This window comes from Eschscholzia californica, unplaced genomic scaffold (genome assembly GCF_041429995.1).
Source record: "Eschscholzia californica isolate CP2 unplaced genomic scaffold, dmEscCali1.0.p SCAF_1, whole genome shotgun sequence".
Taxonomy (NCBI): Eukaryota; Viridiplantae; Streptophyta; class Magnoliopsida; order Ranunculales; family Papaveraceae; genus Eschscholzia; species Eschscholzia californica.
The window spans coordinates 44,172,440-44,191,060 of NW_028238198.1; the positions used below are offsets into that span (position 1 = coordinate 44,172,440).

Sequence of the window (18,621 nt, forward strand, 5' to 3'; positions counted from 1 at the left end):
ACCTGCCGTTCGAGCAAAGGCAAAGGGAGGATCTCTTTCAGCTATACAGCTTAGCAGGGGACTTGCCAAAGGAGAAGAGACATTCCTTGCCACACTTAAGGAGGAACCTGATGGGGCAGAAGGACCAGTCCCTACTGAAGTTCAAGCAGTCCTTGAGGAATACAAGGACATTATGCCAGATGAGCTGCCTAAGAAGCTTCCACCAAGGAGAGAGGTGGACCATGAGATCGAGTTGGAGCCGGGGTCTAAGCCGCCTGCCTTGGCCCCTTACAGGATGGCACCTCCTGAGTTGGCAGAGCTGAGGAAGCAACTCAGGGAGCTACTTGATGCAGGATTCATCCAACCTTCCAAATCACCTTATGGGGCGCCAGTGCTCTTTCAGAAGAAACACGATGGAAGTCTACGTCTATGCATCGATTACCGAGCACTGAACAAGGTGACAGTAAAGAACAAATACCCTATCCCTCGGGTGGAGGACTTGTTTGATCAATTAGGTGGTGCAAGGATCTTCTCAAAGTTAGACTTGAGGTCAGGCTACTATCAGGTACGAATAGCCGAAGGAGATGAGCCCAAGACCACTTGTGTCACCAGGTATGGAGCTTATGAATTTCTAGTTATGCCCTTTGGTTTAACAAATGCTCCTGCCACATTCTGCACCCTCATGAACAAGGTATTCCATCCTTACTTAGACAAATTCGTAGTTGTTTACCTTGATGATATAGTAATATATAGTCATACCATGGAGGAGCACCTTAAACACCTACGAATTGTCTTTCAAGTACTAAGGGAGAACTCTCTCTATGTCAAAAGAGAGAAGTGTTCCTTTGCTTCCACCAAGGTTGCCTTCCTTGGACATTGGATAGGAGAAGGAAAAATATGGATGGATGAGAAGAAAATACAAGCCATTCAAGGTTGGGAGGAGCCAACCAAAGTGACCCAACTAAGGTCCTTCTTGGGGCTTGTTAACTATTACCGGCGGTTCATCGAGGGATATTCCAAAAGAGCTGCCCCACTCACTGATCTTCTGAAGAAGAACCAAGCTTGGTTGTGGACTGATAAATGCCAAGCTGCCTTTGATGATCTAAAGCAAGCTGTTATGAAAGAGCCTGTACTTAGCTTGCCAGATCATACTAAACCTTACGAGGTATATACAGATGCTTCTGACTTTGCTATTGGAGGTGTTCTTATGCAGGAGGGTCATCCTATTGCATATGAGAGTCGGAAGCTTAATGATACGGAGCGGCGCTACACGGTCCAAGAGAAAGAGATGACAGTTGTGGTGCACTGCTTAAGGACATGGAGGCACTATCTTCTGGGCAACTTCTTCACAGTATACACTGACAATGTTGCCACAAGCTACTTCCAGACCCAGAAGAAATTAAGTCCTAAGCAAGCAAGGTGGCAAGACTTTCTGGCCGAGTTTGACATGAAGATGGAATATAAGCCAGGCCGCACCAACCATGTTGCTGATGCACTAAGTCGAAAGGCAGAGCTAGCATCCTCAAGGCTTTGTGCAATAGTCAGTCGACCCGACACTTTATACTTGGACCGGATACGGGAGGGACTTCAACACGACTCCCATGCACAGAAGCTAATGCAGGCCGCTCGTGAAAGGAAGACCAAGAAGTTCTGGGTAGATAATGGTCTTCTCTTTGCAAAAAGGAACAGGCTTTATGTGCCAAAGTACGGGGATCTCCGTCGGACACTCCTAAGGGAATGTCATGATACCAGGTGGGCAGGACATCCAGGCCAGAGGAGAACTATGGCATTGCTCGAGCTGAGGTACTATTGGCCAAAGATGATGGAGGATGTGGAATCCTATGTGAGAACCTGCCTCATATGCCAACAGGATAAAGTGGAGCAGAAGAAGGCAGCAGGACTATTGGAGCCACTTCCTGTAGCAGAGAAGCCTTGGGCAAGTGTCTCGTTGGACTTCATTTCTGCCTTACCCAAAGTTGATGGGTTAGGTTCCATACTTGTGGTGGTTGACAGGTTCACCAAGTATGCTACCTTCATCGCTGCACCTACCGACTGCACTGCCGAACAAGCCGCAAGGTTATTTGTAAAGCATGTAGTCAAGTATTGGGGTATACCTGCCAACATTGTTAGTGATCGGGACCCAAGGTTCACTGGCAAATTTTGGACGGAGATATTCAAGTTACTTGGGTCGGAGCTATCTTTCTCTACGAGCTTCCATCCTCAGACAGATGGGCAGACGGAACGGGTCAACGCACTCTTAGAGCTATACTTAAGGCACTTCGTCACAGCCAACCAAAGGAATTGGGTGGAGCTCCTAGACATTGCCCAGTTTTGCTATAATCTGCAGAAGAGTGAATCAACTGGGCATAGTCCGTTTGAGTTGGCTATAGGCCAACAACCACTTACCCCACTTACTCTTGCAGGTGGGTATAAGGGTGCAAGCCCGGCAGCCTTCCAGGTTGCCAAAGGATGGCAAAAGGAGCTTGATGTTGCCAGATCTTACTTGGAAAAGGCCGCCAAGAAGATGAAGAAATATGCCGATCAAAAGAGGCGTCCATTGGAGTTTCAGGTTGGAGACTTGGTAATGCTCAAGTTCAACCAAAATCAGTTCAAGTCCCTTCGAAGGGTGCACAAGGGGCTGATCAGGAGGTATGAGGGACCATTCCCCATACTTAAGAAGGTCGGGAAGGCATCTTACAGGTTGGAACTTCCAACACATCTCAAAATCCATCCCGTCTTTCATGTAAGCTGCCTCAAGCCTTATCATGCGGATCCAGAAGATGCAACCAGAGGCCAGAGCAGCAGAGCACCTGTGACAATGACTACCTCCTTTGACAAAGAGGTAGAAAGCATCGAGTCCCATCGGCGGGTTTCCAGAGCAGGACGCGTCTATAAGGAGTACTTAGTGCGATGGAAGGGGCTACCAGACAGTGAAGCAAGCTGGGAGCATGAAGACACCTTATGGCAACATAGGGATCTTATCGCCAAGTACCATGAGGAGACCGCAACGAGGACGTCTGCGGCTTAAGTGGGGGAGAATGTCACAGCCCACATGATTGGAGCACAAAACAGCAGCTAAGAGGGCCGGACAGTAGCTACCCGAGAGCACCACAACAGCCCAGACAGCAGCTTCCTAAGCAGCCCAAACAGCACACATGTTCCGGGCTGCATTGTACATAGTTGGAGCATCTCTTTGGCCCGGCCCAAAGGGGAATTCTAGAGATGGCATGGAGATATTTTGAGAGATTTTTCTAGAGATACTTGGAGCCCAAGTAACCTAGAGATTTCCATAGCCATTAGATGGGTTACATGTGGATAAATCCCAACCATCCATTGTATATAGGAACTAGTATAAATAGGGGATCACCCCCTCATTTGTAAAGCATCCAAGCAAGGATTCAAAGCAATAGTGTGAGAGTTGAGTGACTTGGGAAACGTGCCCAAAAGCCTTCTTGTATACAAAGAGTTCTTAGTAATAAAGATCAAAGTTCTCTTTAGTTGGTGCACACTTTTGAAGCTTATCTTTCTTGGGTCTTTGCCTACTTAGTCAAAGTTACTTAGGCATTCGGGAAGGTTAAGGCTTAGACTTGTACTTAGGAGGAAGCTAAGTCAAGTGCCGCACGGTGCTAAAGTAGGAGCGAAAACTTTACCCCGTGACAAGCTGCTGCTGTTCCGGCCGTGAGAGCTTCCCGTGGACGCGTCCGTGAAAGCCTCCCGTGCCGGCCAGCTGCTGTTGCAGCTCTCCCGAGCAGCTGCTGCTCTTGCTGTTCCGGTAGCAGCTGCAGCCCGACCCTTGTGTGCCGGCCTGGCTTGGCCGGCCTAGCTTGGCCGGCCAAGCTAAGGCCGGCTACTCCTTCTTCTCTCTTTTTCCCTCTCTCAAGCTCCTTCACTCTCTAAACCCTTGAACTTCCAAACTTCAAACCCTCAAACTCTCTTCTTCTCTCTACTAATTTCTTGGTTTTAGAATGATGGAGAAGAAGATGAATAGTGACCCTTTGACCCCTTACTCTAACTTGAGTCAAAACCCTAGACTTAGTCAAACTTGACTATGACTCAAACTTGAGTCCATTGGGTGCCTCCAAAATCTCTTCCTTCTTTCATCTTCTTTGGGCTTGGGTTTGAGACTTCACTTGGAAATCAAGAGGGTGCCTTCTAGAATTATAACCAAAGGATGGTGCCTTCATAGAATCCTTGTTTTAAGACCGAACCTCGACTTCTTTCTTTCACAACTTCTCCGTCCGAACTCGGAATTGACTTCCGTTTTCACCGTTGGGCTCGTCTTTGACTCCTCTTCTCATATGATTTGCTTGAAGTCTTTTTCTCTCATTTTGGACACATGAAATGATAGTGATAATTCGCCCCCTTTATTCTGAATTCCATGTTAAACTCCAATATAGGTACCTAACATTAAAAACACATAAAATATTATTTGTAATACTCAAAACGAACTAACTAGGCTTAGTTAGGCTTTCCAAATGTGACATGAAAATGTCACATCACTTTCATGTTTATTATGTTATGATTCCGTGGCAGGATGGCCTATATCTTGGTTTTCATGGTGGCCGACGTGAAAATTGGGACTTGAGGCGTTACAAAGTGGTATCAGAGCTCTAGGTTCATAAATCATAGGGTCAGTGTGTAGGGTTCAACCCCGTTAAGCGCATTGTACGTGGTAATTTTTTCGCACGGAGCTATTCACTATCTAAGTTTTGACTTAGTTTTTCTTTTGGATTTGGATAGGTTATGGAAAGCGAAAGGGCTACTGGTCGTGGCAGAGGTCGTCGTAGGGCTCGCATCCAAGGAGGTGGTAGAGGTCGAGGTGTTTCAATTGAGGAAATGGGGTCTACAGGACTAGAGGGTACACATGGACAGTTAGGGGGTCATGAAACCACAAATCCTAATCTGTATGGAGGGGCAACTGTGACAATAAGAGTTGAGGAATTGCACAACATAGTTAACAATGTTGTGGATGCAGCATTGCGGGCTAATGAGATTCCACAAAATTCCGCATCGGTAAGGCATGAGGGACTTGTTGAGCAACCAGGACCGGAAGTTGTCGTGAATCAACGACAACAAACTTAGATGACATGGTTGAAGTACTATCATGAGTTTAAGAAAATGGGACCACCAATATTTGATGGGACTGGAGAGTCGGTAGAGCATATGAATGGTGTAAGGAGATAGAGAGGATGTTCGTGGCGTTTGATTGCTCTGAGGAGTATAAGCAACGGATGGCGGTGTTCCAGTTAAAGAAGAATGCAACTACTTGGTGGGACACTTAGTCTAGGCTAGTGGATCCGTTGAGGTTCACCTGGGAAGAATTTAAGAAGGTCTTCATGGAAAATTTTGTTCCTTTCTCAACAGAACAAACACTTAAGAGGGAATTTGAGGACTTGAAGCAAGGAGAAAACCAGTCAGATTTGGAGTATGACAATGAGTTTCACAGACTCTCCCTATTTGTTAGTCAGCTAATTCCCACAGAGCAGGAAAAGATTGAGAGGTTTGTAACGGTTGCGTGACAACATTGCTAGGTACATTCCTGGGTAACCTAGTTTTGACACCTATCAGAAGGTGGTTTCTTGTGCTAAGGTTCACGATGCTCGGATACAGGAGGCAAAGAAGCAAAGAGGAAACAAAGTGCAAAAAGGGGAACGGTAAAAATTATGAAAAGGTTGGTTGTAATCAGCGCAGTGACTATAATGGTCAGCCAGATGGTAAGAGACCCACGGGTCGAGGGAAGCAACAGTGATATGGCGGTGGTGACTACAGTTAGACAATCGCCAGTAGCTAATGGTGAAGGTGTGGGACATAGACCATTTAAAGGGGTTTGTTTTAATTGTCAGGAAGTAGGGCACAGGTCTTTTGATTGTCCGAGGAGGAATAGAGCTCAGACAGGAAATCAGGGCGTCATCAAGAGCGTAACCCACTGAATAGACCACAGGGATGTGGGCAGCAACCACAGTTGAATGCTATCGTTCCTAGAGATGACCGTGCACCTACTGATGTGGTGGAAGGTGCTGATGTCGAAAATTGTCTCCCGGTTAAATCAGCATGAAAGAGGGAGTTGAAGCATGACAACCTCCGTTATGATAGAATATTCTGTCTAGAGAGGTGAGATTCCTCTGCTTAGCTCTGCTTCTCTGCTCTGCTCCGCTTCTCTGCTCCCCGCTTCTTGCTCCAGCTCCTGACTCTTAGCTCCAGCTCCTGATTCCTTGCTCCTGTTCGTCTGTTCTCAAAGGGGGGAAAACTTGTAAATGTTTCGAAAACCGCTTCGACGTTCAAGACAATCAGGTTGCTCTTTGCAGTAAAAGAATGAATATTGATTGATCTTTTTGGGGGCGAGTTATGAGAACTCTGAGTTTTGGGCGATCTTTTTGGGAGAAGAGTTCGTGTCTTGAGGAGGACGATGTGGTGGGCCTTTTTGTAGGCGATGTTAGGCCGACTATGATCAGTGGCGGTGGTGAGGCGGTTGCCGTCAAACCAATATAGAAGTTACCTCTTTTGCGTAATACTTCGTTGTTATCTTTGCCAGAGTAATAGACTCTAAAGGAGAAGTTTCCTCCTTTAGATACGTGGAGTCCAACCGGGCTTAAACACTTCTAGATGTGTAACCGACTGAGATCTTTCTGGAAAGTCCGGGATTAAGTCATTAGGTTGTGAAGCGCTGATATCTTCCCAGTTCTGGGCGTAAGATATGGGCCGAACCTGTGGAGACCCCCTTATTCCTTTCGAGATCCCAGGGCTGATCTGTCCATGCCAAGGGCGTTTTGTGCAGAGATGGTTTCTTCTGGCCGACCTCCCTGTTGTGGGAATGTGCGGTGGACCATCAGGGGTTTTAGCTGTCCTGCTGCCTTAAGCCGAGCTGTTCCAAGAGACTTCTGGCTGATCTTTGACTCTTCAGACGTTAGTCAGCGTCTGAACATTTTATGCACCATCATGAGTCCCGCCACTCCTTAGTTGAAAGTAGAGAGGCTAAGGAGTAGAAGTAACTCGTGTGTTTTACTTTGAAGGCCAGAAGTCGAAAGTTTTACCTGTCCCAGAGTTGTATCGTAATGCTCTTTGGGCCTTACCTGGACCGTGGCCATTTGGTGCAGTCCTGTCTTACTGTTAGTATTCCAGAGCTGATTGGAGATTTTCTTTGATTGTGTATTAGCTCTGCTAGAGCCGATCCGACTGTGTTCTGGCACGTGACTTATTATCCCAGGGCACGTTTCGTCTTCTGCGCAAGTAATTAATTCCTTTCCATGCGTGATTTTGTGATGTCATAGATTTGATTCTCTGATTGCCTGTTTTTCGGCGCTGATCTTTTGGATCTTTTCACACGGTAACCTGCTCTGCCGTTTGTGGACGCGTGGAACGTCATGACTGGTGAACGAGGCACGTCTCCTTGAAATCCGCAGAAACCTCTTTGGTAACGGTAATTCTTGAGTTGTTTGCATTTCCTAGTTTTTATTCTGTTGAGTGTTTTCAAGGTGCGTCTGGTATACCACCTTTAATGCTTCTTATCTACTTCCGAGAGGTCTCTTGGTTATCCTCTCACTATAAATATCCTGCTCTTGCCTCCCAATGCTTTACTACAAAAAAGCTTGAAAAACATCTCGGTTGTTCTTTCCTTCTGTTGTTGCTTCGTCATTTCTTTTTGTTTATTTCTCTAAGGCTCGGAATGAGGCCTCTGTTTGAGTTCCTGGCAAGCATTTGCTTTGATGAATGTTTCTTCATAATGGTCGTGATAAAGGATGAGTTCCTTCATAATGGTCGTGATAATTTCACGCGCTGTTATGTCTGAGCTCGGAGGAGGGTGAGGCTTGTCAGTAGTTCCTCCCGCTTAGGTGTTCAGGACAAGGTGATGATGTCAAGAGGGTTCTTTTATCCTTGGTTGTCTTCTGGTCTTGACTACTTTTCTGGAAAGGGATACCTGGTAGACCTCTATTTCCCCTCCGGTCAGGGTGCGCGACTGCTTTTGTGGCTCACGTTTCTTGGTTTTTTCTTTGCCTTTCAACTATTGGGTTTTTGTAATTTCTTCTGTAATAGACCCAATGCCAGTGGTGGTTTTGGCGTCCTTTTCTGTAATTTCTTCTGTAATAATTCCTTCTTATGAATTAATATAGAATGCCCTTTTCTTCATTACTTTTGTGCTTTCCTTTATTTCCCACGACTGCTCGCCGCGACTCTTCGTTGATCACGCCCTATCATCATAGCCCTTTTTGCCCTATAAATAGACGTTTAAAGCAAGAATAATTTTTTTATCTCACCATGTCTCTTTTAGTGGTTAGCGGAACTCTCCCTGGTAGTGACGTTAGGGTTGCCTTCTATATGGTTCTGAACCGTGATGAACTTTCCATTGAACACTTCTGCATGGAAGTGGCTGGCGAGGGTTTTGTTGAAGTCCTTCGCCTGCACAATCTTTGTTCTGCCTCCTATTGTCTATTCCAGAGCTGTCTTTGCATGACTAGTTTTACCAGGACTCCTCCTTAGACCTTTGGCTATGGCTTTCGCTACTAGAGCTGGTTTCGCCAGCTTGAGCTCGGTTAAACTAGGACTTCTCCTTAAACCTCTGGTCGTGGCTTTCGCTACCAGAGCTGGTTTCGCCAGCTTGAGTCTAGCTAGTTTCGCTAGGACTTCTCCTTAGACCTATTGTCGTGGCTTTCGACACCAGAGCTGGTTTCGCCAGCTTGAGCTTGGCTCGGACTCCTCCTTAGACCTCTGGTCGTGGCTTTCGCTACCAGAGCTGGTTTCGCCAGCTTGAGCCTGGCTAGTTTCGCTAGGACTTCTCCTTAGACCTCTGGTCGTGGCTTTCGCTACCAGAGCTGGTTTCGCCAGCTTGAGCTTAGCTAGTTTAAATAGGACTTCTCCTTAGATCTTTGGTCGTAGCTTGGGCTACCATAGTTCATTACGTCGGTGCAAGCACGACTAGTTTTCACCGGTACTCCTCCCATGCCCCTGGTCGTGGCCTTAGCTACCAGGGTTGTCTTCCTCATTTAGGCATTAATAGTTTCGCAAGGACTTCTCCATGTACCCCCGGTCACCTTCATCGAGGCGGTAGTTTAACTAGGACTTCTCCTTGGGGATCCACAGGGACCACATTTCACTCGAGTAAAGCGTTGAGTTTAACTAGGACTCTTCCTTGTGAGGCCTCGGGTCGTAGTCGTAGGTACCGGAGCTACCTCCTTTGCCGGCTTGAGCCGATCAATGAACTATGACTTCTCCTTAGGACCTTGGTGAAGGGTCAGTTTTTACTCGAGCAAAGTTCAGTTTAACTAGGACTGCTTCTTAGGGCCCTCGGTTGTTGCCGTAGCTACGGAGGCTATCCTTTCCCTGATCGTGGCTTTCACTTAGCAGGGTTATTTAATTAGGGCCCTTGGTCGCTGCTCTCACCTACCAAGGCTGCCTTTAGGTCCCCTGGTCGTGGCTTTCGCTGTTAGGGCTACCTGCTCGATTCAGAGCGAGATGAGTTTAATTAGGACTCCTCATTTTATAGTGTTTTGTGCTAAAAAAACATTTTTATTTTATAAGGTAAGATATGTAGCTAGTAATGCTACTTCTTTTGCCTAATGGCTTTATCTAAAAAGGAAAGATAGTAAGGGTAGTGATGACCTTAGTTTTTCAGCTCTGCATATCTGTCGTCGGGTCACCGTAGAACACTTTGTCTCCTCCAACGATGACTGGATTCACTTCTTCTTGTTCGCAGCCCTGTGCGGAGAGGAGATAACATTCCTGGGCTATTTTCTGGTCTCCCCTAACCGTCCCAATGAGATTCGTTCCCGGAATTAAGAACTTCATCATAAGGTGGTTCATGGAAACTCTTGCTCCTAACTCCCTCAGGAAGTTTCTGCCCAATATGATGTTATAGGCGTACATCTTATCGACGATTGCGAAGTTTAACATTATCGCCTTTGCTGATTCTCCTTCGCCAATCAGCACTGGCAGGGTTGCTATTCCGCCTGTTTCAACCTGATTGTCTCTGAATCCTGTCAAACAAGATTTATAAGATTTGAGATGGTGTTCGCTTACCCCGAGTTTCTGGAAGCACGTTCGACTCATGACCTCCGTGGAGCTCCCTGTATCAACTAGAATACGTCCTATCCTCCAATTGGCAACTACGACTGTTTTACCAGTGGATCTGCGTGCGGAGTTATTACCCCGACCAAGTCGTCGTCCGTAAAGACAATGGGTGGAGTTTCCACGGCAGGCTTAATTAGGAAGACCGGTTGGTTCTTTGCTTCGTTGGCGTACCTGCGCTGTTCGCCTTTGGTTGTTCCTCCGAGGGTAGGTCCTCCTGCTATGGTATTTATATTCCCCATTACTCCGGTGGGCCCCTCTGGACCTTTGTTTGCTTTTCTATAAATGGGGCCCTGCCAGTTGATTTCGGATCCCGATCCGATTCCTCCTTTGTTTACCGACTTTTTGTTTCGATATTCGTAGGGTTGTTGTTCTTGGTGGATGTATTTATCCAATTCTCCTTTTCTTACCATCTCCTCAATCAGATTCTTGAGGTGCCGACAGTCGTCGGTCTTGCGGTCGTAGCCTCTATGAAAGGCACACCATGCAGTCATATCTCTAGATTTGAACTCTCCTCGGTCGTCATTAGGTTTGGGTTGTTCGGCCTGTAGGATTTTGTGTGTATCTAATACAACTATCTATTGTTCTAAGCGGAATCTCAAACATCATATGTTAACACTAGAAGTACCCAGAATCATAAGCATGAACTAATCAATGAAATATAAGAGGGATAAATACCTTGAACGCGTTTTTCCCTCGAACCTTTTCAATCGCGTGTGAAGATCGAGTGCTCCAATTGTAGCTCCTCTACTTGAGACACCGAGTGTGTTGACTTGATCTCCCCTCCTTTCAGACTGCTAGGACTTACTAGAAGGTTGAGAAGAACTCTTATTCTTGACTAGATTGATAGAACGGGAGCTTTTTCTCTGCAAACCTCTCTCCACTAGCTGTATATTGAGAGAGAGAGAGAGAGCTGTATATTTTTCTTCCAGAGAAAAATCCACACCTTTTTTGTTCTCTAATGACCCTATATATAGAGAAACCCTAATTAGAATCATATTCAGATTAGGTCTTTCTATTTTCGGGTCACAGAAAAGATAACTACCAATTTTGGCTATCCCCTCTAGTGTGGCCGGCGAGGGCAGCCCACTATAGGCTTTATATGGCCGTCCCACTCACCTTGGTCGGCCATCATATGGCCGGCCCAAAAAGCCTTGCTCCGGGCACCTCTTTTAGGCCCGGTTCTTTCTATCTTGTTTTGAATCTCCATTCGAACCTTTTCGGCTTATTTAGTTGGATGCAATCCATCTTTAGCCTGTTCCCGTCTAGTCAAGTCTCTCCGATCAAGTTACCACTCTTATGTGTAACCCGTTGTAGGATCTGGTCTATGTTAGCCGCGAATCACCGAATTGATCCGACGATCGTAGTTGGCTTCTAGCAAAGCATTACGACCCCTAATTGGACCGGACTGGATGATCTTCACAATATGATCATTGTTATCCTAGCTGACAAATTGATCGCATTTCCATCTTGGTCGAAGGACACTCCTTCGGAAGGACATCTTCTTCAGACCGAACAGATATATCCTTCAGTCTCCCACTTGTACTTAGAACAAGTGCAATGCTCGAATCCTATGTCTCTTCGTATCTCATCTGATGCGTCATATCTTTCAGACTTTCTTGATCTGGAGAATAACTGCCAAAACAAATGATTAACCATTAATCCATTTGAGTGTGGCCACACATTTTCAGCTGGTTCTCCTCAAGTGGCCCGGAGATACTTATCCTATCTTAATAGGAGGACATCATTCACTCTTGTACTCCCACTTAACTTCATGTCTATCCTGCTCCCCCAGTAATCCGTCTTTATAACCTCCTTTTACGGCACAGCGTTTGACGGTACCAATGTTCGATATTCCTTACATAAGATGAGTGGAGTACTCATGTTTAAGGAATCTCTCCAATCTGCCTATGAGCGTTCATGACGTTTTTCAACTCTTGAAGAACTCTCATGTTTGGGTTATCCAGTGTATATTCCCCAATCATACACCCATGTAATTGACTTGAATACTCTATTCCTATAGCCCATGAAACTGCGATATCAGTCAATCTCCCATGCTAGTCTTCACGAGTCATTGTTGTCCATGCAATGACCTGGACTAGGGACTTAATAATGAATCTATTCCATGTTTACTTAGTAGGGTTTCATTTACCAGATCACGCATCTGATAAACCTACTTGGAATGCTTCATTATTTTTAGACTGTCAATTAAACATTAAACCATTATTTAATGACAGAAATAATTTATTTATTTCTTTTATTGAATGTAGCTAATTGATTACATAAAACTCCTTTTATTAATCCAATTACAACCTAAAGCCATTCTTCGATGCGCTTTGTACCTATGCCCCTTCTACGACTCTCATACTTGGGCTGAGGCAGTGGTTTAGTTAACAGATCGCCAATGTTGTCGTCCGTATCGACTTTGCAAATGACCACATCTTTTCGCTCAGTGATTTCCCTAATCACGTGGTACTTCCTTTGGATATGTTTGGACTTTTGGTATGCTCTTGGTTCCTTAGCCTGGGCAATAGCTCCATTGTTGTCACAATATAGAGTTACCCCTTTTTCTATGCTCGGAACGACACCAAGTTCAGAGATAAACTTCTTGATACAAACTCCTTCCTTGGCTGCTTCCGAAGCGGCTAGGTATTCTGCTTCTGTGGTAGAGTCTGCTACAGTAGTCTGTTTTGAGCTTTTCCAGCTTACTGCTCCTCCGTTTAGACAAAAGACGTAATCCGACTGCGATCGGAAATCATCTCTGTCCGTTTGGAAGCTCGCATCCACATGGCCTTCCACGATTAGTTCATCTTTCCCGCCATAAACCAAGAAGTGATCCTTTGTCCTTTTCATGTACTTCAGGATATTCTTGGTTGCGGTCCAGTGTCTCTCACCTGGATTAGATTGGTAACGACTACACATGCTCCGAGAATATGAGACGTCTGGGTGAGTGCAGACCATGGCGTACATGATTGATCCTATTGCCGAAGCATAAGGCACCTTCTTCATGTATGATGTGGCGCGAAAATGTCACATTTGGAGAGCCTAACTTAGACTAATTAGTCATTTTCGAGTGTTATCAATAATATTTTATGTGTTTTTCATGTTAGGTACTTATTTTGGAGTTAAGCGTGTAAACCGGAATAAAGGGAACGAATTGTCACTATCATTTCATGTGTCGAAAACGAGAGAAAAAGATTTCAAGCAAATCAAATGAGAAGAGGAGTCAAAGACGAGTCTAACGATGAAAACGGAAGTCAATTCCGAGTTCGGATGGGGAAGTTGTGGAAGAACGAAGTCGAGGTTCGGTCTTAAAACAAAGATTCTATGAAGGCACCCCCCTTGATTTCCATGTGAAGATTAAAGCCCAAGTCTAAAACCCAAGAGCCTAGATATGAAGGAACAAAACCCAAACCCAAAGAAGATGAAAGAAGGAAGAGATTTTGGAGGCACCCTCTTTATGGACTCAAGTTTGAGTCAAAGTCAAGTCTTGACTAAGTCTAGGGTTTGAGTAAAAAGAGAGGGTCAAGACACTATTCATCTTCTTCTTCATTCTAACAATACAGAAGTTTTGGGAGGAAGGGAGAGAAAGTTAGGGTTTGCCTGGTTCTTCATCACCAGAAGCAAGGGTTGAAAGAGGGTTTGGTAGAGAAAGAGAGAGCAAGAGGGAAAGAGACAAGGAGGGTGCCGGCCAAGTTGGCCGGCACCACACAAAGTCGCCGGACAGCATGAGCAGCACGGCAGCAGCAGCGAGCAGCAGCAGCTCGCAACAACATCAGGAACAGTAGCTTCTCGGCAGCAGCAGCAGCTTCAGCGCACGACGGGAGCAAGGCAGCAGCTCGGCTGGAAGCTTCATTGCTCGGAACTTCAAGGTGCAGCACGGGAAGGGCCTGCAGCGTGCACGGGACGCAACCGCGGCTCGGATCTAACCGGAATTAGTGTTTGGCCGGAATCTCACCATATTTGACCAGATTTCTCGAGGGGTTCCGGCCACTTTCTTGATTCAAAACCATAGGGCTTTTACTCCCCATGTCTTGATCTATCTTCTCATGTAGTTTGATTTGATTTTCGGTGAAAAATCTCTAGAGAGAGAAAGCTTGATGAAGCTTTAATGGTGGATGTTCTTGAGATGGAGAAGATGATGATGAGTGCTATGGGGACTCTGATTTTTACTCGGGGACACCCAAAGTTCACTATTAAAGGGAAATCCAGAAAATTGCTACGGGGAGATCGGCTGCACCTTAAAGACTCATTTTCTCGACGAACCTAGCCTCGAGCCACATCGAAAAAGGGAGATTTCTCATCATCTTCTTTTCATTTATTATTCAATCACCATGTTAGCTAAATCAAGTGTGTCGATTATATGAGATGAAATGTGATGAATTCGTGATTGTGTTTAATATGATTTGATGTTTTGACTATAAATTGATGTTCATTTAATTCGATATCGTTTTGATCGTATTTTCATGTGTCTTGTCAAGAACTTCGCATAGTTAATAGACGAAACGAAGTATTCGATATCGATCGTAGCCTAAGTCATATTTTCATGTGTCTTGTCATGCACTTCACATAGTTAGGCGACTAGACAACACTTTCGATGACTCGGGATCAACCGATTAAGGCGTTTGTTTGACTAAGTATGATCTTCGGATATACGTAGTGCTTATAGACATCACCTTAGGAGTCGAACGTCGGTTATACTTTGAACATTAGATCGGACTACACATAGTCGTAGATTTATCATTATGGATTCCCGGACTTCGACACCTCGCTCACTTATTTGTCTTTCGACTTTTGTTGCTTCCCGACTCTTGTTTCTCCGAACTCTTCTCTCAAATCTCTCTCGCCCTCTTACATTGATATTTTAGTTTGTTTTACTTGCTTTCTTCTTTGTTGCTTATTCGATTATAAACCTCACATTACTTTCTTTTATTTCCGCTTTTATTTAAGTAAGCCTTTAATATCTAGACCGAGGGATAAGACCCTTCGATATCCAAACTACCTTCCTATCCTTGGATCGATCCCGGCTTTGCCGGATTACTACTTGATACCTCTGCTTGGGTGTGCAACTTTTTCGGGTGCATCAAGTTTTTGGCGCCGCTGCCGGGGATAGGTTTAGTAGTTTAGATATCGTTACGTGTTTTGTTCATTAGTTTGGTGTTAGTTGTTTACTTGGACGTTTATTTACTTTGTTTTTTTAGCTTCTTTTTAATTCTTGTTTTCTTTGAGGTAGTCATCCAAGGAGCTTTAAAGGACGAAAGCAAACAAATTTGTGGATAAAAAGGTAGAGACAAGAAAAGGGAAGAGGATCCAATTGTGGTAACAAACGCCACCTCTAGTATCGTTCCCTAACCTTTACCTATTTGAGCGGCTTAAGTGCATTTGCGTCTTGTCTATTATTGATAGTTGTAGTCGAATTGAACACTTGTGATTGGTTGCATTTTTTAATTGTGCTTCAATAGATGTTTGTGGGAATGATAGTTGGAATAATGGGTATGAGGTTCATCGACCTCTTAGAAGTCTTAGGGACTACCTTGAATCTAATATGGCTAGCATACCTTCATGCATCATATATCCGAGTAATGTGTGTAATTTAGACATAGACCCTGAGATTATTCCATTACTTCCTATATTTCGAGGCTTAGAGAATGAAGATCCATATTTTCATTTGAGAGAGTTCGATGAGATTTGTTCGATACTCCCAATCAATGGAGAACTTGAGGGAATCGCTAAGCTCAAATTATTTCCGTTTTCATTAAAAGAAAAGTCGAAGATATGGTTTCATTCTTTAAGGCCTAGGACTATAAGAAGTTGGGATGAGATGACTAGGGTGTTTTTGAAAAAGTTATTTCCCGCTCATCGAACCACCACCTTAAGAAGAGAAATTATGAACTTTGAGCAAGACAAAGAGGAGACCTTCTTTAGGTGTTGGGAGAGATTTAAAGACCTCCTTCTCGCATGTCCACATCATAACTACGAAACATGGAGGGTCATCGGATTCTTTTACGATGGCTTGACCTCCAAAATGAAACAATTCGTGGAAGTGATGTGCAATGGGGAGTTTATGAGTAAAAGTCCTAATGAGGCTTGGGAGTATCTCGACCTTTTAGCGGAGAAGACCCAAGATTGGGACACACCCGTTAATAGTGATCGAGATATAGCCGAAGGAAACCATTACTCAAAAAGAGGCATATGCTTTTTAAAGGAAAATGGGGAAGTACATGATAAAGTTTTCAACGTGTCTCGGAAAGAATTTATAGATATGCATGATGGTGATTTGGTGATTGATAGTGTCTGTAGCATTTGTGCAAGTCGAGAACACCTAGCGGGTGAATGCCCTACTATTTCTCTTAGTCGAGATGTCTCACTAGGATGCACAAATGTCGTGGACACTCATATGAAGCCCATAGGTTCAAGGAGTGATGCCTTTACAAATGATTGTGAGAATCTTCAAGAGCCCTTAGTTGGTTTCACTTATGCGTCTCATCATGAGAGGACTCTTGAAGATGTTTCGAAATCATTTTATGAGGCAGAAACTCAGATTAGCCAAAACACCATGCACGCCCTTAAAGAGATGGAGGAAAATTTGAAAGACATCGAGAAAAGGGTTTCACAACCCCAAACTTCAACAGATCTCAAGGGTACGGGTGAGGGTAATACACCTAGTGCTAATGTTAAGTCCAACTCCATTCTTGGAAGTGATGAAATGATTAACTTGAATACTCCTATGAAGGTAGACATACCCGAGGATCTTACAAATTCTGAGAGAGGAGATGGACATAACGAGGTTTTAAAGTCGAAATCTTAGTCTGAACTAGTTGATAAACCTCATTATGCTTTCCCTCAACAATTGTTCCCTACCAGTGATATGAATATGCTGGCATCGATAGTTAAGAGGGACAATACAAGTAGTGCTCAGGAGAACCATAACGACATGACTAGTTTGTTACCTGAGACCTTTGTAGCTAATAAAGATGGACTAGATGTGGATGCCCTCTTGAGCGGAGCTATAGATTTCTCTAAGGACACGTATGATATCGAGACGAGAATAATGTTTAAACAATTGGTTGAACCTTCACTTAAGGAAACTTCTGACTTAGTCCCGAGCCTTATGGACAAATCCTTAAGTTGTAGTTCGACATCTAAACCAATATCTCATACATACGTAGATCCCTTTAGTGAAATGCATGTCCTCCCTGTTATTATGTCAAACTTTGTTGCATTGTCGTCATCCAAGTTTGGGGATTACCTCTTACTTTTTGCCGTCTCACATATAAACCCATATCATTACATTGTTATGAGACGGTTTTTACCAGTTAAAACTTTCGTATGGGTAGACCCCCAAATATTTCGTCTTTTGTTATATGATTGGTTGGTCTATTGAGATGAGTTTGATGTTTGTGGGTATCATCTCTGGAAACCCTCCACGAGACCTAACTCGTGCTCTTGTGAAAGCAAGAGAATCAATGACTAATTGCATGGTTCGATGCAATCGAGTGATCCTGCGTGAGTGGTCATTTTTATATGGTCATGCTTATGTTTCATTCTTATTCTATTTATTGATGTATTAGGAGCGTTTCTCAATTTGTATACTTTTGGGACGTGGTTCGTTCCAAGTTTGGGGATGGCGATTGACTTATCATCAACTTGGAACTCGAATACTTAAGTCTTGGTAGTATCACTTTTTATCTCCTTCGGCTATGGTAATATCCTTCCACTATTCTCTTTAACTTATTGTACCTCTTATCTTTTGGTGAGTATATGCTTAGTACATTGAGGACAATGTTAGTTTTAAGTTTGGGGATGGGGATACGACCATTTAGTCGCATGACATCATGACCTTAGATTTCAAAACGCAAGAGGGTTGAACAAATTGACCAAATTTGAAATTTTTTGGGTAGATTTGGTATGACTCTAGTGGTATTTTTAAGTATGTTGATACATGTGGTTCTTTCTTGATAAATCTTATGCATGCTCTTAGTCTTTTCATGAATGTTAAGTCCTTTGGTGTTGGTGTCTTATCATGTGAGTAGCATCTTAAGGAAGAAGGAACACTTCTAAGTGACCTAAAATAGTCATTAGTGGAGACTTAAACCCATGTGAGATATCTGAGCCTTTTTATTGCCTTTGAGTGTACTCTTCCGCGCTAACTCCGAGTAGAATGAAGAACTACTCAACTTCGCAACTTTCAATAGAGCTTAGACGATCTCATGAGCTCAACTTCCTTAGCCACTAGGAATGACATCAGGATAGCGAATAAACCTTACTCTTGTAGTCCATGAAACCCGATAATGGTGTCAACTTTAGGGAAACAGATACTCCACCATCCATTCATCATACTACTCTCGAGAATGAAGGCATGAAAAGTAAAGAAGAAAGGATGTGAAAGCTAAATGTGAAAGTAAAGGTGATTTGTTGAGAATACTAGTTGTATTTTTGTTTTGGTGTTTGGGTATGTGTGTAAGAAAGTGAAAAGTGAAAAAAGGAAAAAACGAAAAAAAGAAAAAAGTGAAAAGAAAGAAAAAAAAAAGACAAAAAAAAAGAAAAAAAAAAGGAAAAAAAAAAAGAAAAAAGAAAAAAAGT

The 18,621-nt window shown here is 43.9% G+C and overlaps 1 protein-coding gene, 1 long non-coding RNA gene and 1 pseudogene across 2 annotated transcripts in view; 1 reads left to right on the forward strand and 2 right to left on the reverse strand.

Annotated features, from left to right (window-relative positions):
* Positions 1 to 9,582: 9,582 nt before the first annotated feature.
* Positions 9,583 to 10,280, reverse strand: LOC147567046 (uncharacterized). The gene is made up of 2 exons (XM_086656744.1): positions 10,213 to 10,280; positions 9,583 to 10,099 (listed from the first exon to the last, which is right to left on the reverse strand). The coding sequence occupies exons 1-2, from the start codon at positions 10,278 to 10,280 to the stop codon at positions 9,583 to 9,585; spliced, it is 585 nt and encodes a 194-aa protein (XP_086512870.1).
* Positions 10,281 to 12,503: 2,223 nt separating this feature from the next.
* On the reverse strand, positions 12,504 to 13,047 carry LOC147567047 (secreted RxLR effector protein 161 pseudogene; annotated as a pseudogene).
* A 562-nt stretch (positions 13,048 to 13,609) lies between these two features.
* Positions 13,610 to 18,621, forward strand: part of LOC147567048 (uncharacterized) — a 30,598-nt gene continuing 25,586 nt past the window's right edge. The window contains exon 1 of the long non-coding RNA XR_015230663.1: positions 13,610 to 13,683. This is a non-coding gene — a long non-coding RNA (uncharacterized LOC147567048). The remainder of the gene's footprint in view (positions 13,684 to 18,621) is intronic.

Bases quoted from the DNA above. Each gene is read 5' to 3' on its own strand.
- LOC147567046 (XM_086656744.1), bottom strand. From the start codon at position 10,280: ATGGGGAATATAAATACCATAGCAGGAGGACCTACCCTCGGAGGAACA. The intron at 10,100-10,212 runs GTACGCCAACGA...CTCCGCACGCAG, and splicing joins ACCAAAGGCGAACAGCGCAG to ATCCACTGGTAAAACAGTCG.